The 26,655-nt window shown below is 45.2% G+C and overlaps 3 protein-coding genes across 4 annotated transcripts in view; 1 reads left to right on the top strand and 2 right to left on the bottom strand.

Annotated features, from left to right (window-relative positions):
* Positions 1 to 4,918, top strand: part of LOC130385248 (short transient receptor potential channel 6-like) — a 13,401-nt gene extending 8,483 nt beyond the window's left edge. The window contains exons 9-14 of the mRNA XM_056593668.1: positions 1 to 158; positions 799 to 994; positions 1,626 to 1,829; positions 3,364 to 3,420; positions 3,760 to 3,835; positions 4,297 to 4,918. The exon at positions 1 to 158 is cut by the window's left edge and continues 107 nt beyond it. Coding sequence (XP_056449643.1) covers positions 1 to 158; positions 799 to 994; positions 1,626 to 1,829; positions 3,364 to 3,420; positions 3,760 to 3,835; positions 4,297 to 4,427 — 822 coding nt within the window. The 3' untranslated portion in view covers positions 4,428 to 4,918. The remainder of the gene's footprint in view (positions 159 to 798; positions 995 to 1,625; positions 1,830 to 3,363; positions 3,421 to 3,759; positions 3,836 to 4,296) is intronic.
* LOC130385249 (glutamate receptor 4) overlaps positions 1 to 26,655 on the bottom strand; it is a 1,260,456-nt gene that overhangs the window by 851,015 nt on the left and 382,786 nt on the right. The gene's annotated exons all lie outside the window — the stretch shown is intronic.
* On the bottom strand, positions 5,208 to 25,002 carry LOC130385245 (rho GTPase-activating protein 42-like). The gene is made up of 24 exons (XM_056593662.1): positions 24,674 to 25,002; positions 23,513 to 23,608; positions 22,883 to 22,944; positions 20,714 to 20,785; positions 18,833 to 18,934; positions 18,454 to 18,564; positions 17,901 to 18,005; positions 17,243 to 17,372; positions 16,667 to 16,767; positions 16,125 to 16,234; positions 15,660 to 15,738; positions 15,450 to 15,489; positions 15,296 to 15,358; positions 14,600 to 14,674; positions 14,341 to 14,425; positions 13,983 to 14,041; positions 13,648 to 13,753; positions 12,870 to 13,029; positions 10,574 to 10,727; positions 8,693 to 9,490; positions 7,838 to 7,991; positions 7,544 to 7,603; positions 7,201 to 7,280; positions 5,208 to 6,838 (listed from the first exon to the last, which is right to left on the bottom strand). The coding sequence occupies exons 1-24, from the start codon at positions 24,825 to 24,827 to the stop codon at positions 6,750 to 6,752; spliced, it is 3,045 nt and encodes a 1,014-aa protein (XP_056449637.1). The 5' UTR covers positions 24,828 to 25,002; the 3' UTR covers positions 5,208 to 6,749.

The following is a 26,655-nucleotide window of genomic DNA, read 5'->3' as shown; positions in this document are numbered from 1 at the left end:
GAGAGCTTCGGGCCGCTGCAGATCTCGCTGGGCAGGACGGTGAAGGACATCATGAAGTTCATGGTCATCTTCATCCTGGTCTTCCTCGCCTTCATGATCGGCATGTTCAACCTCTACTCCTATTACCTGGGGGCCAAGGAGAACGACGCCTTCACCACGTGAGACACCAGGAAACACACACACACACACAAACACACACACACACACACACACACACACACACACACACACACACACACACACACACACACACACACACACACACACACACACACACACACACACACACACACACACACACACACTTTGACACAGTCACCGTGTTATAAGAACATTGAGGTAGAGCCGATCATGTAAACACAAAGATTGTGTTTTTGATATTTTGTGATATACAAGTTTAAAATAAAAGGATTGAAGGAAATAATAAAAAAAAATAGCCGATTTTAGGTCAGTATTTGTACTCATTTGTACTGATAATTATTCAACCCGCCTCTTCTTACATACCTAGATGTATGCCAGATAGATGGCAAAGATTGTTACAGTCAACTGGGTAGGCTGGTAGACTGATCTATCCAGCACACATCTATTTGGATGTGTGCTGTACGCCCACTTGTGATGTCAGAAGGGGCAGATTTTCAAAACGGCTTGTAACGGCTAATCACACTCAAACCTGGTGGTATAATGTCACCTTAAAATAAATCTCAACAGTGCAGAAGTTAAATGAATTTGTTGATGATGATGAGGCCAATGACAAACAACAAAGGTGATCAACGGTGTGTCCCGGTGTCTGGCTTTCAGCTTGGAGGAGAGCTTCAAGACGCTGTTCTGGGCCATCTTCGGCCTCTCCGAGGTGCGCTCAGTGGTGATCAACAACGGACACAAGTTCATCGAGAACATCGGCTACGTGCTGTACGGCGTCTACAACGTCACCATGGTGGTGGTGCTTCTCAACATGCTCATCGCCATGATCAACAGCTCCTTCCAGGAGATCGAGGTACGACCGGGGAGAAGGGATCCACCCTGAGTGCGTCCATTCCCCATGTTTCTACCTTGAGGATGGAGGGGTTGTTTCCTGGCCCTCGGGGCCGTTCCGCTCATGCTAAGAGTTATCATCTCACGATAGTGACGATATTGTAAGACACTTTGGAAAAAGGGATGGCATCAAAATGGCGTGCATGTATTTATTGAATTACACAATTACTCCACGTTATTTTAATAACGTTGCTCATTTTAGGCAATTGTTAGACACTGATTCTGATTACATTATCTTTAGAATAACTTTAAGGCAAAACAAATATAGAAGGGTTTACACATGTCAAGCCTTATAGCATACTCGCCTAAGTCATATTTTAAGGTTCATCTTGTATTTGGCGTAAAAAATGAGTGATAATGATTATTGAATGTAAAAAGCACTCTGATTGACTTAAGATATAGCCAATGAGGCACCTTGAATCAGCAGCAAAAGGAGAGTAGAGTTAGGTTAGATATCACAATTTGGCCACAATATGACCTAGGGCGGAAATGATGCTATGAGGCCAACAATATGGGTCCAAAACATTCCCTTATAATACCTACTTATTTCTCTGCCTTACCCCTATCGTCCCTCACCCCTAAACGGGAGGCAGAACGACGCGGACGTGGAGTGGAAGTTTGCCAGGGCCAAACTGTGGTTCTCTTACTTCGAGGAGGGCAGGACCATCCCGGTGCCCTTCAACCTGGTCCCCAGCCCCAAGACCCTGCTGGGCCTGGCCACGGGCCTCAGAGACATGCTGCTGCACCGCCTGGCCGGGCCCGGAGACCCAGAGCCGGCCACCGCCCAGCTTAACCAGGCACAGAACCATGTTCACACTTAAAGCTGCTGTAGGAGGGACTTCAGAGGTGCAGAAGGGGAGAGCAGAAAAGGGCAAGGTTTTAAAGATAAACAACCCCATACAAGGATAGCAGACATTCTTACAGAACATTTCATCAACTCACTGCTGAATAATAATGGTGTTTCTAACAAGTTTCATTCAAAGTAAAGCTCTTAAATCGTGCCTACAGCACCTGATAACACCCTATTCAACCCAGTGAATGTAGGTGGTGTTACAAAAGGAACATTTAGTGCAAATCAATTGAAAATTGAATTAGCAGAATAACAATTGAAATGGCAGCTAATGGCGTCCATGTAGAATAGTTACCATTAATTCATTTTGCCAGTGTTTTCAACCCATTCCGAAAAATGCTACTTAAGAGATAGGTAGGGGGAAGGCTGGGGAACATGGAGGGTCAAACCCAGAACCTTACCTCCGTATGAAATATATTTTTTTATATTTCTGCTAATTCGCTTTTGATTCTTATTTTTAATCATAATTGTTCACTGTGTGGCTCTGCTGTAATGAGTTCTCTCTGACCTCTGATACTCTTTGCTGTTTTTTGCTCTGTGGAGCCAACACTCGTCCAAGTAGTTTTCCAGCCACACTCATTCCTTCTCTCAAGACACAGATAAAAGATGGACTGGTTGTGATCACTGACACAGCAAAATCCCCCCCCCCCCCAACAAACAAACAAACGCACGCACGCACGCACGCACGCACGCACGCGCGCGCTCGCTCGCACGCACGCACGCACGCACGCACGCACGCACGCACGCACGCACGCACGCACGCACACACACACACACACACACACACACACACACACACACACACACACACACACACACACACACACACACACACACACACACACACACACACACACAACTGTGTTTGCATGACACAAAACTGGCAAAGAAAGTTTTTTTTTTAAAGGTTTTAGTACTGCCTTGTCCTTGTATAAGAAAGTGTAAAAGCCAGAGTCTTAACGGTCTTATACAACTGTCTACGGTGGTTATATGGAAGGCTTGTCGGACTAGTTCCAGTAATAGATGCAATTATGTTATTATGTTACCTAAAGGAAAATTCATGGCTTAACGTTTCAAATTCCCACTTTTCCTTAAACCAAAGTTTACGTAGGCACACCAAATATCAAGTTACATGCAACCAAAACAAAGTATATTGTGTGACAAGCTCGTTAGATGCCATTTATTCAACCATGACGATAAGAACATTACATTGCAAGACTACTACTTGTCCATAGCTCTTGACCTGTTAGCTGTTATTAAAACAAAGCGTGTGAGCACCTCCTTGTGGTCATACAATGGCACAACAGACTGCTATAGTATTTATACTGCCATTAAACAAAACAAAGAAGGGAGCTTACAAAACTTGATTGTGGAAGTTTATAAAGCCCCTCCACCTCTGGGGATGTAGGCTAATTGGCTGTTTGAGACTATCATTGTAATATAGGAAAAATACTAATCAAGTTGACATGGTTGTTTTCTAGTTGGGGGGCAGTAAAGGTTCCGGATACAGCAGTTCTACCAGCCCTTCAAGATACCAGGTAAACCCACATTACACATGGTTCAAATATCATCACACACACTCACACACACACACACACACACACACACACACGCACGCACGCACGCACGCACGCACGCACGCACGCACGCACGCACGCACGCACGCACGCACGCACGCACGCACGCACGCACGCACGCACGCACGCACACACACACACACACACACACACACACACACACACACACACACACACACACACACACACACACACACACACACACACACACACACACACACACACACACACACACACACACACACACACAGAGCTAAGATTCACCATTTGCTCACCCGATTGTTGCATGTGCTGTTTCAGATGATCATGAAGCGTCTGATAAAGCGTTACATCATCAAAGCACGGGCTGACAAGGAGAGCGACGAGATCACCGAGGGTACGAGAGCCAGTGATGGCGTCTTGGTTCATACTCTTTCACTATTCATTCATTGAGCAGAAAGCATCGGTCCAAAGCGACTCAATATTTCAGATATGTGTCATAAGAAGCAGGTCCGAAGCTTACAGGTTAGGGTGTTTTCACTTCAGGCCGAATGGTTGAATGTTTCAATGGGGGGGGGGGGGGGGGTGTTTGTGTGTGTGAGTGTGCATGTATGCAGTTGTTTTATATGCATGAATGTGTGTGTGTGTGTGTGTGCGTGTGTGTGTGTGTGGTTGTATGAGCGGTTGTGGTATATGCATGAATTGTGTGTGTGTGTGTGTGTGTGTGTCTGTGTGTGTATCTGTGTGCGTGTGCGTGTGTGTGTGTCTGTGTGTGTGTGTGTGTGTGTGTGTGTGTGTGTGTGTGTGTGTGTGTGTGTGTGTGTGTGTGTGTGTGTGTGTGTGTGTGTGTGTGTGCAGGGGAGCTGAAGGAGATCAAGCAGGACATCTCCAGCCTGCGCTACGAGCTGCTGGAGGACCAGGCCCAGACCACAGAGACCCTGAGGAGGCTGCTGAGGAACCTGGAGGACAGCAAGCCTCCTTCAAAGTAGCTCCTCCCTAGGTCCACACTCACACACACACACACACACACACACACACACACACACACACACACACACACACACACACACACACACACACACACACACACACAGTCTGCCACGCATAACCACAAACACACACACGCATGCATACTCTTCCATATAAACACACTCACAAATACATACACACACACACACAAACAACCACACATGCATGCATGCACAGACACACATATCCACACACCCCTACATGCAAAGTCTTCCTGTTTATCTTTATCCCCCCGAAAAAACAAACAAATATCTTATCTTAATATCTAATGTGATAATTCACTGTACAGTTAATCTATAAATAAAGTTGATATAAGATTCGATTTTTTTTGTGGCTGTTTGGAGGTGAGTATAGTTGGTGCTGCAACCAAATGATGTCCAACAGATACAGTTTAGATGTGATTATCTTATCATACCCTTACAGGACGAAAGTTCCATGGAAAGACTGAAAGGACCTTGAAAATATGTTTAAAATGTGGTGTGCTCACTGTGTTATGAACAAACCTGACTACAGGAAAGGTGTCTGGTTCCTTTCTCAAGGCACATGAGAGAGAGAGAGAGAGAGAGAGAGAGAGAGAGAGAGAGAGAGAGAGAGAGAGAGAGAGAGAGAGAATTTCTTGAAAAAATACTGTATTTGTCCAGTCCTATAAATACTAGTTTTATAGTGCTACGCATAGTTCTATGTAAAAGCCCCAAAAAGCTAAATTATACAAATGGCAACATTGACCATTATAAAATAAGTTCAACAAAATGGTTATTTTTCTTCATATGTTAATACATTACTGATACATGAGGGGAAAAGTAAGAGAGGAGAGACCTAAAAGAGTTATATGTTTTTATTGTGGGCAAGCAAAGGGCCACAAAGTCATACCATTAATTTGATTAATATTCACCAATACAGTGCAGAGAACACACAACAGCAAGACCTCATCTTAGGTTAGGTCCCTTTAAGAAAGTACTGACGGGATGTTGTAGCTACAACTTGACCATCAGGTGTTAAAAAACAAAGTGCTTTCTAAGGAAATAAAAGGAGAATGCACTCTATATGACAAAGACACATGAAAACACTATTTAAAATAAACACTGACTAACTCAAAACTTGTGAGCTGACGTTTGGGATTTGAATTGGTTAGGATAGAAATAATGCCCAGGCTATTGTCCCTCAAGTTAAGCTCACTATGCTACTGATGGCAGTCAAACATCATTAGGCAATCACCTCTATGTACATCGTCCCCAAATTACATAGTTACACAGTTCAATCGTACAAATCTACAGGATAACTAATGATAAATATTTGTCATATAAATATAAAATCTCTAAAAGGCAACATTGTGCGTTATGTGCTATGCTGTTTGAAATCTCCATGGTCCCCTACATCAGGTGGGAAAATGTATGGGATTTAGTACTCGGGAATGTAAGAGATGGATATGTATGACGTCGTTTTCGGGAACGTAAAAGATGCATTTGATGTATTTCTCAGGAACATCCGAGTTAGGTGTGTGTGATGTAGTTCTCAGGAACATAGGAGTTAGGTGTGTGTGATGTAGTTCTCAGGAACATAGGAGTTAGGTGTATGTGATGTAGTTCTCAGGAACATAGGAGTTAGGTGTGTATGATGTAGTTCTCAGGAACATAGGAGTTAAGGTACGGCCACACTGAGCGCGTAACGCGCCTAACCTGCCGCTTGATCATTGTGTGTCACAAAAATGGTTCAACGGGCCTAACGCGCCTTACGTGCCTAACGCAGCTAGATGAGCCCAAAATGGCTGGGAGCATGACATCCTCCGCAGGCGCGCTCACAGCTGGTTGAGTTTCGCCACCTCCTCCAGGAACTCCGCCTGGATGACGGCCGGTTCCAGCGGTATTTTCGGTTGACTGGGGCCATGTTCGATGACCTGCTAGTGCCAGGATCTCCCGTCAGGACACCCACTACAGGCTACAACTACTACGCCTGTCCTCCATCTCTCTGCCAGTAACGTCGGGTCAAGCTCAACGCCGATTGGCTATCGCGGCTATGCGTCACACGCAGGAACGTAAACAATTACATTTTTGGAACTCCGCGTTGGCCGCGTTATTTAGGTGTTTAACGAGCCTAACACGCTGCTTTAGAGCGTGTAACGCATCTACGCGCCTAAACCAATGGTTCCCTGTGCAAAAATTCCAATTTTCTCCGCCTCTAACGCACGTAACGTGTTCAGTGTGGCCGTACCTTTAGGTGTATGTGAAGTAAGTCTCAGGAACATTACAGCTCGGTGTATGTCATGTAGTTCTCAGGAACATTAGTTAGGTGTACGTGATGTAGTTGTCAGGAATGAGGCCTGTTCTGCTGTTGTATGTTGCCTGGAGCCAGCCCGGCTCCACTGAAGGACACACTGTGGAGACAAACACAAGTCAAGTCTCAACAGCTCCACGACAACACACGCCGTTGACACACCCACAATGTGTTGTCGTGCCTTGTGTGTGCACAAATGGTGTGTGTCTGTGTGTGCATGCGTGTCTGTGTGCTTGTGTGCGTGCATACGTCTCTGTGTGTGTGTGCGCACCTGTCTGTGTGTGTATGTTTATGCATGCGTACATGTGTGTGTGTGTGTGTGTGTGTGTGTGTGTGTGTGTGTGTGTGTGTGTGTGTGTGTGTGTGTGTGTGTGTGTGTGTGTGTGTGTGTGTGTGTGTGTGTGTGTGTGTGTTTGTGTCTATGCGTACGTGTGTGCACATGCGTGTGGGGGTGGTAGCTACCATTTGAGAAGTGTGCTCCCTGGGGAAAGCTGAGCTCATGACTGTGTTCTGCCTCACACGAGTACAGCGCCTTGGCATCCCTGGGCGAGAGAGGTGCAGAGAGAGAGAGAGAGAGAGAGAGAACGATAAAAGAGAGAGAGTGACGGAGAGAACAAGAGGGGGGAAGAGAGAGAGAAAGAGGGCAAGAGGGAGGAAGAGAGAGCGACAGTAACATGTCATGTGGACATATTTTCACACGCTGCAATTTGGGTGCGGAGGCATAGAAAGTCGTCCGGTGTCTGATGTGAGGCCGTTTTGAAGGTGTGTGTGATTGTGTCTGGTACAAAGGTCGTATTCTTCCTACCTTCCTCTGGTGAACACGTCGAACGCTGAGGAAAATATGGCACTTTCCCGCAGCGGAGCTCTGGATGACGCCACAGGCCAACACATGCAAACACAGAGGCATTCATGAATGAACACATACAGGTGCATGCACCGCAACACAAAGGCATGCATGAACACGCATCCACACACACAAAGGGAAAAAAAGAGACACGGAAGAAATGGTGACATGTGTTGCGAGTAATACTCTGTCGCGATACACTGTAGTAGGAGGTGGTAGAGAAAGGCAGGACCTGCCTCCCGGACACTGCCTTACATGTAAGCAGGCTTCTGGTAGCCGTTGGTGGCGGCGGGGTGTCTGAAGCTGAGGTCGGTGCCACTGCGGGTGTGAGGGGCCCTGTGTGGCAGCGCTCGGTCCCTGGGGTCCAGGGACATCAGGCTCTGGACGGAGCCATGGCAGCTCTTGTAGTCTGAAGCACACAGCAGGGCCAACAGGGCCGTTCAAATATCAATACTGAGATGGAAATAGATTCACACGTGATGGATAAATATTCATCAATCATCAATAATCATGGATTATCATGAACTATGACTATAACAGAAAGAGCCTCATATCATTCTCACCATGACATCATTCATCGCAATGACATTGTTCACCTCCCACACAACATTCACCTTGATGATAAATACCTCACAAACGCACAAACATTATCATTCACCTCACACATACATCATTCACAAAAGACACATCATCCACCTCACACACCTAATTCACCTTGATGTCAATTACCCCAGCCATCATTCACCTTACACACATTGCCATCATTCTCCTCACCACATCACTCCCCTCACCACATCACTCCCCTCACCACATCACTCCCCTCACCACATCACTCCCCTCACCACATCACTCCCCTCACCGCATCACTCCCCTCACCGCATCACTCCCCTCACCGCATCACTCCCCTCACCGCATCACTCCCCTCACCACATCACTCCCCTCACCACATCACTCCCCTCACCACATCACTCCCCTCACCACATCACTCCCCTCACCACATCACTCCCCTCACCACATCACTCCCCTCACCACATCACTCCCCTCACCACATCACTCCCCTCACCACATCACTCCCCTCACAGGCCTGTTAGTGCAACACACACAACCCACCTTCAGAGATCTGGAGGGAGGTGAGCGAGGAGGCCGCCGAGAGAGGGTAGGGGAACAGAGAGGAGGACGAGGACGAGGAGGAGGAGGTTCTCCGGAACGCGGCCCTGCGCTGCGCCGTGGAGGCCGCCTCCGCGCTGCGTCGGGACAGCACCCCCGCCGCCGTGGCGTAGGCGGTGGCGGGGGAGGTGGGGCAGCAGGAGGGCGGGGGCGCGAGCGGGGAGGTCTTCAGGGAGCAGTTGGAGGCGGCCCTTGGGAGGAGGACCAGGGAGGCGGCAGAGGGGGGGGTCGAGGCGGGGCTGCCCTGCAGAGAGGAGGTGCGCTCCACGGCGGGACGCTCCACGGCGGGACGCCGGAGGGTGCTGGAGCAGGAGGAGGAGGAGGAGGCCAGGGAGGCCCTTGCGGCCTTCACCACAGCAGCGGCGGCGACGGCGGCGGCGTTTGGCCGTGAGGCCGGACCCCTCTCCACCGCCAGGGGGAGGGAGGAGGTGGAGGAGCCGATGGAGGAGAAGGAGGGCTGCCGCGGGGACGAGGAGGTGCGTGAACCGGAGGGAGCACGTTCCGAGGAGGCGGCGGAGACGGCGCCGGCGTCCGTGTGGGGGTCGGCGTCTCCTCCGTTGAGGGAGTGCGGCGACGGCGAGCAGGGAGACGTGGAGGAGACGGAGGAGGAGGAGGCGGGAGGGGCGTCGGAGGGGGAGAGAGGAGGAGAGGGGATGGACAGGCCGTTCTTCTCCGAGGAGTGGGAGGAGAGGGACTCCTGGCTGCCCCGGGGCGTGGTGCTGGGGCTGCTGAAGGTATCGCCTGGGGGGGGGGGGGGGGGGGGGGGACACACACACGGAGATGGAAACCCCAGAACCAGAGTGGAACTCAGACATGCAGCGGCTCACCGAGTCACCCACGCTGTGCAGTGTGCACAGTACAGACCACACACACTATGTGTGCCCAAGGGGGCTCAGTGCACACACAGACAACAAGACTTTACAACCCCCCCGGTCCCTGGGGAATAACCATACCGGTTTGGGGGAATAAACCCTCGTGACTGTCTCTTCTGTTTACGTTCGTGGCTGCCACACTAACAAAAATTCTAAGGGCAGAACCGGTACAACAAGGTTGCGGCACGTCTTAGGGGGTAAATACATCGGTGACCGTTGTTTAGGTGAAAAACAGAAGAGACGGTCGAAACTGTTTGATTGCCTGGATTCGGTACTGAACTAAAAAACATTAAAAACACTTAAAAAAACACATAAACGATAGACATAATTGTCCATTGTGTGTCGCACGACGTGAGACAAAGCACGGCGAAAGGGTTCAACTCTGAGCAGGTAAGCGGATACGTCCCCGCGCTGCCTAGGAATAAGTAAGCGGGGTGGGGGTGAAAGTGTGTTTCCTCTGCTGAAACCAAGTAGTAACACGTGTGAAGCAAGACGTTGGCAGCGCTGGCTCACCGAAACCTCCCCCAGGCCCTGAACCGGAGGGACGCGCCGAGTGAATGCAGAGGTTGCTGCATGTTAAGACACATTCCTCACATTCCCCCCCCCCCCTCCACCCATAACCCCTGTGTGAGTGCTCTACTTCTACTACACCACCACCCCCACCACCAACACCGGCGTCCCAGGAGCTAAACCAGTTGCGGATGTCGTCCCGCCTGCCTGCGCTGGCCTCCCCATTACCTCTGATTATCTAACCATTAACACACCGTGCCTAAGAAGAAAGAAGCCCCCTCAGCGAGGGGGCTTAAGACCCAGCCCGGGGGAGGTATCGTCGGCTTCTTTTGGGTGGGGGAGGGGCTGCTGGGTTTCATTCATTCAACCTGACGAAACTGCTGCGGTGTCTGGTGTTGATTTGCCGTGTGAGTGACAGTTGCTGCGGGCCAATGAGACGTACTGTCGTTGTCGGCCAGGCAGAGGGCGGGGGGGTAGAGGCGGGGCCTCCTCTTCCCGGAGGACATGCAGATGGCCCTGCTGCGCCGGGAGTTCCCCCGGGAGGACGAGGAGGCCGGGGGCAGCAGGACTGAGGGGTCTGGGACCTCACCGAAGATCTGGAGACAACCCACACACACACACACACAAGCACACACACACACCTCAGTGCCTGCTTTCCTGGGTACAGTTTGTGTGTGTGTGTCTGTGTTGGGGTGTGTGCATGTATATGGGTGTATATGTGTGTGTGTGTGTGTGTTTGCAGAATGATAATATGGACTTTAAATAAATAACGGTATAAATCTTATACCGTTGGAAAGCCTGTATAGTTCCCTTTCAAATGGTGCCCCATTTGTAAGGAACATGCACTTGAGCAGCAGAGCTGAGTATGTCGGTTGCGCCCATGAAAAATTTGCCAAATCTTCTCTGCCAATGCCAAACAGCTTATTCTGCCATTGACTCGTTTGGTGTTTGGTGGATTGGATGATTGAAGTTGGAAGAAACAAGACATATTGGCAATTTAACAATTTATTCATTTCACAAACAGGAGCCTCAGTAGTGTGTGGAAGAACCATACACAGCCACAACAGCCTGGCACCTCCTCCTATTGCTGGTCACCAGCCTGGTTACACAAGTCAGCCAACGTGGTTGTGTTGGTCACTCTGGCACGAACAGCACGCCCAAGCTGATCCCACAAGTGTTCAATGGGGTTGAGGTCAGGACTGCTAGCAGGCCATTCCATCTTCTCCACTCCCACATTCTGGAGGGAGTCTCTGATAAACCCCGCCCTGTGGGGGCGAGCGTTGTCATCTTGGAGGATAGAGTTCGGTCCCAGACTGTGGAGATATGGGATTGCCACTGGTTGCAGAATCTCATCTCTATATCTCTCTGAATTGAGATTGCCTCCAATGATGACAAGCCTTGTTTTCCCAGTGAGGGAGACGCCGCCCCACACCATCACACTGCCTCCACCAAAAGATGTTATTCCATCGGTGCAGCAATCAGCATAGCGTTCTCCGCTTCTTCTCCACACTTTGACCCTCCGATCTAACTGCCGTAGGCAGAATCTGGACCCATCACTGAACATTACGTTCCTCTGCATGTTCAGGTTCCAGTGCACGTGTTGCCGACACCAGCGCAAAAGGGCCTGACGGTGAAGGGCAGTCATGGCAGGACTCCTGGCAGCCCTATGAGACCAGAGATTGGCTGCTTGTAGTCTGATCCAGATTGTCTGGGCAGAGAGCCGTCGGCTATATCATCCTGCAAACCTTGACTGCAAATCTGTAGAAGACAGCCTGCGGCACCTAAGTGCTGACAGGGTGATGAAATGGTCTTCTTGGGGTGTCGTCTTCTTGGGACGCCCACTTCGCGGCCTGTCTTTGCCATCCCCCGTTATATGGAACTTGGCCTTCAGTTTGGAAAGGGTACTAGGGCTCACTCCAAATAATGCCGCAACTTGGTTTTGCGGAACAGCTTGAAGTTTCAGCTTGAAGTTTCCCTATCGCAAGGGCCCTATCCAGGTCAGTCAAACGCGGCATGCCGATTCTTGGAGCAGACACTTACTGACTGTAGCTGTACTTACAGTAGTAGCAAAATAACCTGCTTGGCAATGGCAGAAAATATTTTTTCATGGGCGCAACCCACATACTCAAACCCACTTACAAATGGGGCACCATTTGAAAGGGAACTAAACTGGCTTTCCAACGGTATAAGATTTATTGCCAAAAAGCATTGTTACCACGGAGAAATAATCGACCAAACACAAATTTCCTTACTATTTGTGCTAAGTTTATATGCTTAATATGTAAACTTAACTGGGGTAATTTCTCCAGAACATTAGAAAGTGGTCGGCACTTTACACACACTTTCCACTATGTAAGTAGTGGAAAGTGTGTTTATACTCTTCTGTGTCTGCATGTGTTTGCGTGTGTTTGTCTGTGTAGGTCATGTGCATGCAAATTTGTGGTTGTTTGCGAGCATGTGATGTGTGTATGCGAGTCTGCTTGTGTACATCTATATCTGTGTGTGTGTGTGTGTGTGTGTGTGTGTGTGTGTGTGTGTGTGTGTGTGTGTGTGACGTGTGTGTGTGTGTGTGTGTGTGTGTGTGTGTGTGTGTGTGTGTGTGTGTGTGTGTGTGTGTGTGACGTGTGTGTGTGTGTGTGTGTGTGTGTGTGTGTGTGTGTGTGTGTGTGTGTGTGTGTGTGTGTGTGTGTGTGTGTGTGTGTGTGTGTGTGTGTGTGTGTGTGTGTGTGTGCTCCCACCTTATCGCGATTCTCGATCATGATCTCCACCACAATGTTCTGGAACTTGATGTTCATCATGGCAGCCACCGTTTCCTCCTGTGACCTCATCAGGGTGGGACCGAAGATCATGCCCAGGTTGGACACAGTCATGAGGTTCTGCACGCTGTTGGTGGAGACTCTGAAGACACAACACCCAGTAAATCCCACATCGTTTAGAGATACATTCAGCATGAATGAAAAACCAAAACGCGTATGGCGTGAGGCTTTTATCAAACGTGGTTTACAGTGAAGTCAGATACGTGGGAATAAGGAGCAGGTAGGAGTTTGGGAAGGACTGTGCATGGATGCCTACAGGGAGGCTGAGAATTTGCGGGATCCAACCCAGCACCTTTCACCTCGGAGCCAATCCACCACACAACATCCGGCCTCCGGATTAAAAGGTCATTTCTGTATATTTCGATTTCGATTTCTATGATGCATAGCATTTAGGAAAACGATCATCGGTTAACAGCTATTGGCCTTATTCACCTAGCCGCCATCTTGGTTTCATCATGGCTCCATCATGGTTCTCAACGCAAGCCGCAACTAAATGTAGAGTTCTGTCCCCCCCGCCTAGCTAGCGATGAGAACCAAGATGGCTGCCAGATGACTAAGAGGTGTGTTTTGGTTTGAGTTTGAGTTGGCTTCAGATTGGGACAGAAATCTCTCTCTGAAATTCTTGATACACACAGATCTACGAATCCATTCCATTTTTGCCAACACCTTCTCTACCAAGCAAAGGGGGGGGGGGGCGTACTTGAGGAGGTGGTCCGTCAGAAGGTCCAGCATCTCTCGGTTCTTCTCCGGCAGCTTGTACACCAGAGCGTGGACGGCTCTGATGCGGTAGCCCTGGTCATCTGACTCTGAGACACACAGAAACCAAGCCTCAACAAACACAGACCCAGATAAACAGCGGGCTCGTCTAAATAACCACGAAGCTTAATCGCATGGTAACGTAATTCTTCTTTCTGGTTATTTTGATCGAGCTTAAGAATGTTGTTGAAACCAATGTTGTTGGCCTTGTAGCTCCTGTTTGTCTACTTGGGAGAAGAGTTCCTGTTCCTCATTGAGGCAGCTGGTGATTTTTCTTACTGGCAGCTTTGATGAAGTCTTTATGCAGTTTGTAGGTCATCAGAGGCTCTGCCAAACACCTGAAGAGATATAAAAATATATATATAATTTTTTTTTACCTTTATTTAATCAGGTAATAGTCTTATTGAGATTAAAATCTGTTTTGCATGTTGAAGACGAATATATATGAATATGGACATATTCTAAACATACGGTATTCCGTTATCATGAGGTCTGAAGGAGCCAATCACAGCCCTCCCCCACAGTTCCCTTTGTCCGCTATAATATAGCTTAACTTAGAAGAATGCTGCATTACCGAGACAGGCTAGTTAATTGGCGCTTTTATTTTGAAGTGCATGTAAGCTTTCAGGTAAATCACCTGATGTAGTTCTTCAGGCCGCTGGTTATGGTCTTGTTGTCCCAGAGGTCCGGGTCCAGCTGTGTGTCAGGAGTGGCAGTGGAACCTGCAGTCACAATGCAATCAGTCGTGGATGATAATCTATACACAATATAATAAACACTGCCTGTATAACAATATAATTACACACAATCACCAACTTCAAAACAGTCCCATTAGACCATTAATAGAACGTGCGGATATCTGTTTGGGAAGGAACTGACGTCACACGGTTCCTTACCAAATACGGTCGTCATCAAGCGCTGGACTTTGGAGTTGACCCCTCCCGTCCTGTAGAGTCCAAGCATGTCAATGCCTGCTCACACACACACACACACACACACACACACACACACACACACACACACAGACAAGTACACAGACATGTATACACACACACACACACACACACACACACACACACACACACACACACACACACACACACACACACACACACACACACACACACACACACACACAAAGACAAGTACACAGACACACACACACAGACACGTACACACACACACACACACACACACACACACACACACACACACACACACACACACACACACACACACACACGTATACACACACATTCAAACAAACACACATACATACACATACGAACACACACACACACACACACACACACACACACACACACACACACACACACACACACACACACACACACACACACACATATACACAAATGGACAAACAGACGGTCAAACAGATTCAATAAACCAGTTAAAAAGAAGAAAACCTCTCCAAATCTATATGCAATATAAAAGAATATTATATAATTAAAAACGAATTGAAACGACTCCTATTCTTATTTAATTAAAGGTTTTATTTATAACAAGAGCTTAGAAAATAATATACATTGATATAATACATATGAAATGAATATCATATGAGTAGGACTTACCTCTCATCTCCACCAGCTCAATGCACCTTTTGACAAAGGTGAAGCCTGTTTCGTTGAGGAACGCTGAGGAACAAACACACAAACACACCTCAATACCGAGTATCACTGACCTCCCGTCACCACAGTTTGAACCAAAGGAGAACAAAGCACTTACTCTCCTCCTTCTTGCTGAGCAGCGAGGGTAATGTATAGATCTGGAGATGGAGAAATAATACATATAGTGTGATAATTATTTTGACGATGCAAATGATGAATGACAAATGTAGAAAGAGTTGCCTCACTGAGCTGTGGTTGAACAAAGCCCGTTAACAGAACCCTCAAGTGAGAAATTATCAAAATGATATCAAAATGAGAGAGGCCATACCGGTTCCTTCCCGTCCATGGCCTCCAGCCACAGCCTGCGGTTGGACTCCGACAGGGCCTGCAGTGTGGTCACACCATGCCTGGATGACCAACACACAGCAGACACTACTCATTCATCCACACATTCACAATCTTCAATCACATGTCCATCACCTATACCTGTGGAGTTCCTTTTGGCCCAAATATCAATGTCTTTCTCATGTCAAAAAGCGAGATAATAAATGTGCATTGAACATTGTTTCTAAATCTAGTATTCGCCCTTTCAGTTTTCAGGCATGCAAAGGCATGCATCAATATATTTCTGAGGAAGAAGACCCACGACCCACATTTGGAAACCCCTAACATATCTCTTTATTAGTTTATTCATAATTCTGTATTTGATGTATGTTTAGATGTAAGTACTTATGCACATATCTGTTTTGGTTTAGAATCTATCGTTGTGTATATATGTGTCCGTGTCCCTCACCTCTCCACCACCTCAATGTCGAAGCAGAAACGTTTGTCTATGGATTCCCTCTTCCTTCTGACGCACGAACGCAGATGTAACATCTCAGCTCCCTGGCTCACCACACCGTTCTGTATACACACACAGGCGCACACACACACACACACACACACACACACACACACACACACACACACACACACACACACACACACACACACACACACACACACACACACACACACACACATATATGTGAACACACCGTTGGATTGATACACAGAGATACACACAATAGTAACAACAGAAAGGTTAAAAGTACAAAGATAAAATAGATAAAACTATCTGCACCTCCCCCCTCCCTCTCCCTGCTCACTACAAAACCCAGTCCAAACCAAAAACGTAGTGGAAAAAAAAGCTTTCTCTACACTGCTGCAGAGTCTGAGCAAATGAACCTAGAGCCCTGTAGGCTTACATATAGCATCGTCATGACAGAATAGGTTTGGCTATATTTCAAACCAAACATATTGTACCTTTAAAGAGAGGGTTCAGTGGGCGGGTACCTGTCTACTTGCGGGGCGTGTCTCTGTGTTACTCATGGTGAACAACTTGGAACCTTTCTCATACGTACAGTAGTATCTGGTCCACACGGAACCAAGAGCTCCTGCAACACACACACACACACACAGATACACAGCGGAAACACACACACACACACACACACGTACACAGCCGAACCACACACACACACACACACACAAACACACAGACATGCATGCACACACACACACACACACACACACACACACATACACAGCGGAAACACACACACACACGTACACAACCGAACCACACACACACACACACACACACACAAACATACAGACATGCATGCATACACACACACACACACACACACACACACACAGACGAGCCACACGCACGCACACACACAGACAACCACAGCAGAACCACACACACACACACCGAGGATGAGCACAGGCAAAAGGTGAACTAATACAGTTCATTTTGTCAGTTGACCTGTGATACACAATCCATTATAGATCCTATTATTCCTCTATGATATTTGATTATTGAAAGAGTTAATCCACTGCGTGAGAGTGTGAGAGTGTGTGTACTTTTCTCCTGCAGGTACAGGAACCCCTCCATGGTGAAGCAGCCGGGGGCCTTCATGTCTGCCTCCGACGAGCGGATCCTCTTCATCAGCCTCTCCACCTCCGCTCTGGTGCTCTCAAAGTTATTACGCGTCTAAACCGTACGCACACATGCACGCACACACAGAGCACACACAGAGCACACAATGCACGCACACACAAAGCATACACAGCAAAGGTGAGCACACAGACAAAACACACACACACAGAACAAACCCACAGAAACACAAACACACATACACGACTTATTCATTTTATAAAAAAGAATAGGCAATAAACAAATAAATTATATATATATATATATATATATATATATATAATACAGAGCAACAGATTTCTCTTATCAAAAGGCCTTCAAGAGTAGTTCACAATGTGATGAAGCAAACAAAGAGAGAGAGGGACAAAGCACTGGTCGATGAAGCTCTGGGGACATGTTTGTAAGGTCGGCGTGAGGTCAAACAGTTCTTAGGGGCTATCAGTGGACTGGGTTGACCTTATGAGGTAATTTATGATGTCATCATAGCACTCGACTCATGGGCAGGACATTCTTTTCTTTTAGGGACAACTTAGGGTAAGAGTTGTGTAGTTATCCCTGAACCGCAACAATGGCAAGCAAACTTACGTTTTGTAGGTTGAACTGCAGCTGCTGCTTGTAGGGCTGGAACTCATTGGCAAGCTCATAGCCCTCATGGTAGAAGGTAAACAAACCCTGCAGGAAGGCCAGCAGCTGGGAGCCCCAAGACCAGAGAGAGAAAGAGAGAGAAATACAGTGAAAACTGGATATTGCTGAAGAATGTGGACTACAAGTTGGTACTATCAGTCTGATTATAATTAATTTGTCCTCATTTACAGCAATCAAAGGGCACCTGTTTAATGTCAAACTCTCTTCACCTCTTTCTTCCCATTTCTCATTCTGAAACTTAAATAGTAGGTTTTCTTATGTTTTATTGTGACTTTTGAACCTTTGACATTTGGATCTCCATAAATGTAATGTATGTCATAGCAACATTTGGACTATTTGTTATTTTTTCTAGCGATGTCCCCATCATTTGTTTACCAATCAACAGACAAAGCCCTCTCAATCATTAGAGAGCAAGAAAGATCAGCACAGGAAATGCCAAGGCACCGAAACAGGAAGTGACTGATCTGATCATGGTATGGCCCTCCTCCCTCACCGGCTCCACAAACTCAAACTTCTTCCTCTCCTGGACCTCTTGGATCTTGAAGACGTACTGCAGGGACGCGTCGTAGAACACCTGCCTGTCCTTCCCCATCTGAGAGTCCGCCTGGAACAAAGGTGTGGCGGTCAACAAGGAGCCAAAGCACCTCATATTGTAACCGAGCCACCTTTCTAGGCAGAACTTCAGGGACCGAATGATCAATATTTGTGTTGGCGCCGGTCTTTGTGACACCACTGAACCCAAAGCCCTCTAATGGGCAAGGAAACCCTTCCCATATTCAAGGGGGACAGCCCTCAAAAGAAGGAGAGATAACAGAGAGAGAGAGAGAGAGAGAGAGAGAGAGAGAGAGAGAGAGAGAGAGAGAGAGGCTTACTTCCTGTAGGTGAGATTCCTTCTTCCTGGATGAGAGACTGAGATGTTTCTCAAGAACAGAGTAGTACTTTTCTGTCTCTTTGTCAAACTGCTTCTTCCCTTCCTGGGAAACAACGAGAGCACATAAGTACATCAGTGATTTGGAAAACATTCACTTTTTTTTAGGGCTGGTCAAGGATTAAAAGTTTTAATCGCGATTAATCACAGTTTTAAAATTATGTTTTAAATCCACTCCAATTGAAGTTAAATGAGATTATCAAATGGAATAACACATTATCAGTCATACCAAATGTACTATAATAAGCAAAAACTAGACCAAGTGATCTTGAGGGAGTATTATTGACTCTCTCAGTTTGGGTTGAATATGAAACTTACGGAACATCACATATTTGGGAATTGTAAACAGGCTGTCACTTACTGCAAAACCTTTCTAAATCAAATAATAAAAAAAAAAAGTGTGTTAATACTTTATTTTTAATAATCGCGTTAAAATAAGATTGCGTTAATGCGTATTTAATGCGTTAACTTGCCCAGCCCTACTTTTTATGTCAACATAGATTCTAAAGTGTGTGAAATAGAATGAAAGACTGTTTTCTGCATTAACAACTACTTTGTGAATATGGAATAATACTGCTGGATGGAATTATTTTCAATAAAATGTTACCTGTGACATTTGTAGACAAAATCAAAACATAAAATGTGTGTGTATGTGTGCGTGTGCGTGTGCGTGCGTGTGTGTGTGTGTGTGTGTGTGTGTGTGTGTGTGTGTGTGTGTGTGTGTGTGTGTGTGTGTGTGTGTGTCATAAATAAGTGAAGTTCATAGATCAAAGTTGAATCTCAAATATGGTCCTGCAAAAGTTTGTCTGCACGTAATCCTTACCCACACGCACGCACGCACGCACGCACGCACGCACGCACGCACGCACGCACGCACACACAGTGCGGGGGCAGTGCAACATTTCACATGCTTCCGAGCATCCATTCCAGCTAGCAGTTGTGGGTTAATTCTGTTCTCTGGCTCAACAGCAATGGGTTAGTCATGACTTGGTGTAAAACGATGATGATGTCATCTCTCTGGGTCTGGGGCTAGGCTGGAGATTCAGTGATGTGACTGGAGACAGCTGTTTGGTCCGGAGACCACATGCCCTCTCTGTTTATTTGGCCATACTGAGTGGAACCGTCCCTCGTCCCTCTCTTTCTCTCGTGCTAGCTCTCTCTCCCCAGAACATGTCCGTTCCCATGACCTTGCCCCTGACCTTGTCACCAGCGACGAGGCCTGAGGAATCTGTCTGAATGCACCCATCGTATTTCTCGGGCGACGCATAATTACTAACATGGAGCAAGGGTTGTGGTTTTATAGAAATCAACCGAATCTGAACCCAAATCCACTTAACTAATCTGCATCCTTTGAAATTAACTTTACAGGGTTGTTATTATTATATATTATATTAATCACTGTCTCTCTATTTTTTTGAACATGCTCCAATGATGTTATCATGCAAATATAGGGCTGGATCCATACTTCTAATCACAAAAAGCCATATAATGAACCATTTCGCAGCACTAAACATGTCAGAGCTTACCAAATAATTTCAGAGCATAATAAACAATTCCAGAGCCTCCCGGGCCCTTACAAGACAGAGTTGTGGTACCATAAATAACTTAAATTCCAAAAAGAATGTTCATGCATTCAAGCACAGGAGGACATTAACAACCCCAGAGACCAGCTTGAGGGGCTCATTCAAAGATAAGACCCAGAACATTAAGCTCCCTTATCTATCATTTCTTATCTAGACTTCAGACTCCAACACGGTCTAGCCAGACCAAGGTCCCATCGCCCTCGACCTGTTTATGAGCCCTAATGGGACAGATGTAGCCGTACCTTGACAGCTCCGATCTGCTCTTTCCTGAACCTCTCCAGTGGCGATATCAACACGTCGTCTGCGTTCTGGATCTGAGGGGTGAAGAAGACAACGATAACAGCAGTGAGCACAAGAGCGTCATGTTCAAGGAAGGAAAAAACTACAGCCATTGAAGTTAGAGACATTATTTATGATGGTAATAAACCATAACTAAGCAAATTAACATAGGTAAGGATCAGAGGGTATCCTGCTTCTAGAATTTAAATTCTAGAAGCTTTTATCTTAAATAAAAGAGGGCAATATATTGGGAGAAATATGTTGGAGAAAGGTGATTTGATCATTCTAAATTTGTAAGCCTTTTGCTAGTCATTCTGATTCACTGTGTGGGTAGCCTGCTGCTACTGGCTGCTCACACAGTAAATCAGGCCCTGTAATTGGTTGAAAGGTTATACCCCGCCATTCAGACTTGGTGACAAAACCAAATGTTTTCTCTTTCAAAAGAGCCGCTTTATATTGTAAGAAAATGAGGTGGAAATTGCACATAATTGATGTATAATCAAACACATGCATAAAAGACGCACAATTGATGCATCAGCAAAGAAGACAATTAGCCTTTCCTCTTGTCTTGAAGATAAGTGAAAGAGATTTATATTATTGTACAGTCCCACAGGAGCACTGTTGTTTTTGGTTACACACTATAAACTACAGGGGCTTAATTGTTGCACGGCTGGAGAAGTAATTTATGTGGGGAATTTCTCAACATTCAGGATAGTGGCCCCAAAAGAAGGACATGTCAGGGATGTGGACATTTGCCAAGCTGAGGGCTTGAATCAGGTCAAGAGAATGTCTCCTTAACCAGTCCGTTGGCCCCTGTGGGGTTGTAGCAGGGTCACAGCCTATTAACTTTTAACTGAAAAACTGTAAAACAGAGATCTACTTTATATTTCACCCTGCGAAGAAACTTGTTTTTATCGATCATTGATATGCTCAACTGTACGACACATTTGGATTTCCTTTTCATTCAGCTTTTTCAGATTAAAAGTGGTAGCATGTGGTTGATTGTTTATTAAGTCATACTAACTCAACTGACACTGACGAATATATATTACTTTAGACAAAATTATCTACTGCTACTGAACAATGTGTTTAATGGATGCTATTTTTCAACCAATTATTACAAATTAGATAGAAGCCGACAAAGGGAAAGAGAGGCAGAAAGTATGAAAGAGTGATAAAAGGAGAATTGTAGATAAACAGACTCTTTTTATAGACTTCCCATGCAGTCCAGACTGTTCCCCTCTGTATTCTCAGAGGGGAATTGGCAGAATAGGTTCCACATGCCTTCAAACACACACACACACACACACACACACACACACACACACACACACACACACACACACACACACACACACACACACACACACACACACACACACACACTTAAGTACACACACACATATATACCACCCTTATGCACATGCACAAGCACACACATGCAAATTCACGCATTTGCACACACACAAACACGTGCAAATACAAATACACACACACAGCCCCTCAAAGCTTTCCGATTCAGTTGGAGTTTCTACATGCTGGATCAACTTCAGCATGAAGAACTGGGCTCTCATTTAACAAGGTGTTCCTATCAGATACAGACAAAACCTTTCCCTAACTGCGGAGCTATGCGGTAGCTAACTATACAGTGTACTTGGGAACACTGCACAAAGACCTCTTTGATTCCTCTGCAGGTCAAACAGCAACTTTTTCCAGGTTTCGGAGCTTGAGTCTAAGATGGTGTTCCTTTCTTTGTAACTCCTCCTGCAAGCAGTTTTGGAAAGTCTACACGACCCTGATGACTATATTATATTTAGGGACTACTATAATCCTTAATTACAGTACTAATTATAAATACCTAACTAATTAATTAATAAGATAGGAATTTATTCATGATCAACATATCCTGCTAGAATCCTAAGTGAAAATAGATTTTGAATTATAATATTATAATTATGGATAATACACCATAGCTATAGCTGTGGTTAATTCTAAGAAATACTTTTCAAATTAGGACCACGACAAGGACAACAAATCTGCTTAATGGAGATTCTAGTTAGGGGACTCTTTTGTAAGTGAATCACACACACATACACACACAAACACACACACAAACATGTGTGCTGCTCTACCAGTCGTCTCCTCTCCTCCTCCATGGTGCTGAGAAGTTGGGAGAACTCCTTCAGAGACTGGGCTGCAGGAGACAGAGACAGAGACAGACAGAGAGAGAGGAATCAGAAGTCATTGAGTTCATCTGCCCAAATACCTTTACAGTAATAAACTGATGGGATCCAGGTTAAGGCAATAAGATAGTTCCTTAATAATAATAATACATTTAATTTAGAGGCGCCTTTCAAGACACCCAAGGTCAGACATGTAAACACCTCAGGCTGGTTAAGCAAAGGTTTATTTCTGTGAGCCTTAAAAAGACACCTTGATAACATACTCCTTATCAAGGGTAATTTCTGTATTTCTGATTTAAACAATTTCAATGGGTTACAATAGAAAATCAAGAATCAGTCTGTTTTTGTGAATTAATCAATGGGTGAATTTTGTGCCTCTGTCAATTCTTCAACCACCCTAATTGATAGTAATCTGTAAATGAATCCCTTACTGGGAGTATTACTATAATTGTTTATTTAGCCTTATTTAGACTATACTGTGCATGTAAACATACGAAGCGAGTCCCCAAATTGTTCAAGCACGTATACAGCATACGCTGAAGCATTGATCAGTGATTAGATGCTAATGGTGCAACCCACCGATATTAATCTCATCGTCGGTCTCGGTGTCACCGATGCACTCAAACTGGAACTCCTGCAGAGATTGAGAGAACCTCTGCACTGCCAGGGACAAACCTGGCAGAGGGACAGAGAGAGAGACATGTTTAGAGATAGTAACAGAGAGAGAGAGAGAGAGAGAGAGAGAGACGAAGACAAAGACAAAGACAAGGACTGAGAGAGAGATGGAGACAGGGAGAGAAAGAGAAAAACAGAGTGCGAAAGGACTATATACGCAAATAGACCGATAGTCTATTTTACTCTTTTTCATGAAAGAGAGAGTTATATGATATAGGTAACATGATCTATGAAGGCATGTGAAAGGCTGGGCTATTCGGATACGACAAGAAACTGAAATGCATTGTTCTTTCTGTGTCGTACATTGAGCTATTTAAAAAGGCTTTGGTCATGACTTTCACACAGTGCGGTGCTTATGTTTGTCTACCTGCTAGTCTTTCTACTCACCTCAAGAAGTAGCATCCATATAATGAACACTAGCAAAATGTTTTGCATGAAGGCTAACCCTAACCCTAAACCTGCAAATAAATAAAACCAAGAGAAGGCCCCAAGGCCCTCTCCTACTGTAAAGAATCCTCTCCATAAACGTAGGGTGGTGGTATTTGGAGTGTGTATGGAAATTTCCGTCACAGGCTGAACTCTGCTCTTTGATAATCAATGCAAGGCAAAACAAACAAAAGCCAACAGACATCAGAAATACGAGACACTTTTGTATTGAGGGCGACCGAGATTTAGTTTCAGCATATTGAATGCAATAAATATCATACAAATGGTGTATATTAGAAGATCATCATTTACCAAAGCTGATTTCTTCTTTGATATAGCCCTAACGTTCATGGAATACACACAAAGACAAGTAGTTGATAAGGGTGGTAATAGCAGGTACAGAAAAAGCTTTGCTATTACCCTACTGTTGTATATTAGTAATAGTAGTAACAAGTTAGTAACTAGACTAATATTTGTGTACTTTAGTCCACTAATCTCAGCAGCCTAGGAGTAAACGGCACTGACTTAAGTGTCAATTACCTGGGGGGGAGGGAGGGGGGGTGCACACAATAACACAACGTTTAGAAAAGCCCACTGGTTTATGACACCCGCTAGATATATGTATTTTTCTCTACTTACTTTTCAGAGCAGATATGAGCATGTTCCCGTCCTTAATGAGATCCTTTATGAATCTGTTTGTCCGCTCCAGTTCTATTTCATGGCATTGTAACCGTTCCCGAAACTCTGGACTGTCCAGAAAAGAATCACTGAACTCCAGCGTCGGCAGACCCATTGGTACAATAATTACCGCTATCTTTAAAAATATGGAATGTATCAACTCACTAAGGGGTCTCTGTATTAATCTATTGCCCTGCTTCTAAAATGGTACCTTTAAAGACACAAGTTTCTTCCAACTTCATGCTCTTCTCATTTTCCCAGAACTTCCGGAGAGACTATCCAACAGGGAAGAGGCGTACAAAGAGAGAGTTCGGCCAAGTTGCTCGACTATTTTCTAACTACGCTACATTGTTCAAGAATAAAACCACAATAATTAACAGTTATGATTTTATTTCTTGTTATAGTGAACATATTGTATAGATGAACCAGGGGGAATGAATAATTATTTTATTTGTATAACTAAATGTGTTGTACCAACTTTGCTCGTATGCACGGTTCTGGGTCAGCGCGCATACTGCTGGTTACTATGGTGACGGGAGACTCCTGCTGGCTTCTTCAGAAATAAGTTATTTTAAAAGCCATGGTCATTATCCGATGCTGTTGATCCAAAAATATTAAATAAATGTATCTACTATAAAATAAAAAACTACTGGAAAAGTTCTAGCAAGTGAAGAGAGAATTGACAACACAAATGTAAAGGCTAAACCAAGTAAAAGTAATACAATACATCAAAATAAAGAATCTATGCATGAAAAGGGATGTTAATTATGCATTATACAAAAGATAGACCCAATTACGTATGTATTTCCAGGTAATTAAATCCAAATAGCTTTTTGATTCTTATTACTAGTAAAAAATTATATTTTCCAAATTTTTTATATTCCATCAAATTGCCAGAACTCAGAAAAAATATTAAGCAAATCTCTCCCGACACCATCATTGCTCTGGTGTGTCCTGCCTGCTAGTGGCCCAACTCTTTTATTGTACAAGTGAGTACCTGCTGCTACACACAATAGAACACCATGACAACCGACGTATACATGCTGTGTGTACTCTAGCTAGTACACACCCACAAATACATACAACCCTGCACACGACAGAGATCGGAGTAAATATGTTTGGTTACTTTGCAGGATCATAATCGTACCAGATTTGCATGCACGTAAGGTAAGCAATGCCACATTTAATTTGGATGAAACCTGTTGACAACATGTAGTGACTGATGCCTGCTATGAGATCATAAATAGAAACATTGAACTGATTGATTGCTATAACTATTTAGTAATTTAGCAAACGCTTTGATCCAAAGCAACTTAAAGTGAATTCAAAAACATGTCATTAAGAAGCTGATAGGGGTTAGGCATCTTTTTCTAGGATATGTGGCATTGAGGATCAAACCCATTGTCTTTCGTTGGTTTTACTATCAGGGCCCCAGGATAGCATCAGAGAAATATATAATTAGTCAGGTTTCATTAGATATGAAAGTTAGCCAATTGTTGTTGACTTGTGATTGAAGACTTGAAATTGGCAGTGAAACCAATGAATGAACAGCATAAGGAGTGTCCCAGGGACAGAATGCTGACCGAAAATGCCCACCAGGCACACCTGTTACGTGCACGTCAACACCAAGGGCTGTTCTCACGTCCACGGACCTATGGGGAACACCCTTCTATCGCAGGCAAGTACAGTCTATTCTCTATTACCGCATCAACAATATAGATTAGAAACAGTCTCACGTATATAATTTGTATCTCTCTAGCTCTTTGCTATTGGCTCTCCCTCATGTCTGTCTGGAATAGGTTTCCCTCATCTTATCTGTATTCTACGACTGGTCGCCCTCTTGTTTTCTCTATTTTACGCTTGCTTACTTTGTCTACGATTGGTTATTATCTGTGTTCTCCATTCCAGCGTTGCTGCTTTATCCAGACACCCCCACCAAGATG

Source organism: Gadus chalcogrammus, chromosome 7 (assembly GCF_026213295.1).
Source record: "Gadus chalcogrammus isolate NIFS_2021 chromosome 7, NIFS_Gcha_1.0, whole genome shotgun sequence".
NCBI lineage: Eukaryota > Metazoa > Chordata > Actinopteri > Gadiformes > Gadidae > Gadus > Gadus chalcogrammus.
This window is presented reverse-complemented; position numbering and strand designations above follow the sequence as displayed.

Bases quoted from the DNA above. Each gene is read 5' to 3' on its own strand.
- LOC130385245 (XM_056593662.1), bottom strand. From the start codon at position 24,827: ATGGGTCTGCCGACGCTGGAGTTCAGTGATTCTTTTCTGGACAGTCCA. The intron at 23,609-24,673 runs GTAAGTAGAGAA...TCCCTCTGCCAG, and splicing joins GCTCATATCTGCTCTGAAAA to GTTTGTCCCTGGCAGTGCAG. The intron at 9,491-10,573 runs GTACGTCTCATT...CCCCCCCCCCAG, and splicing joins CTGCCTGGCCGACAACGACA to GCGATACCTTCAGCAGCCCC.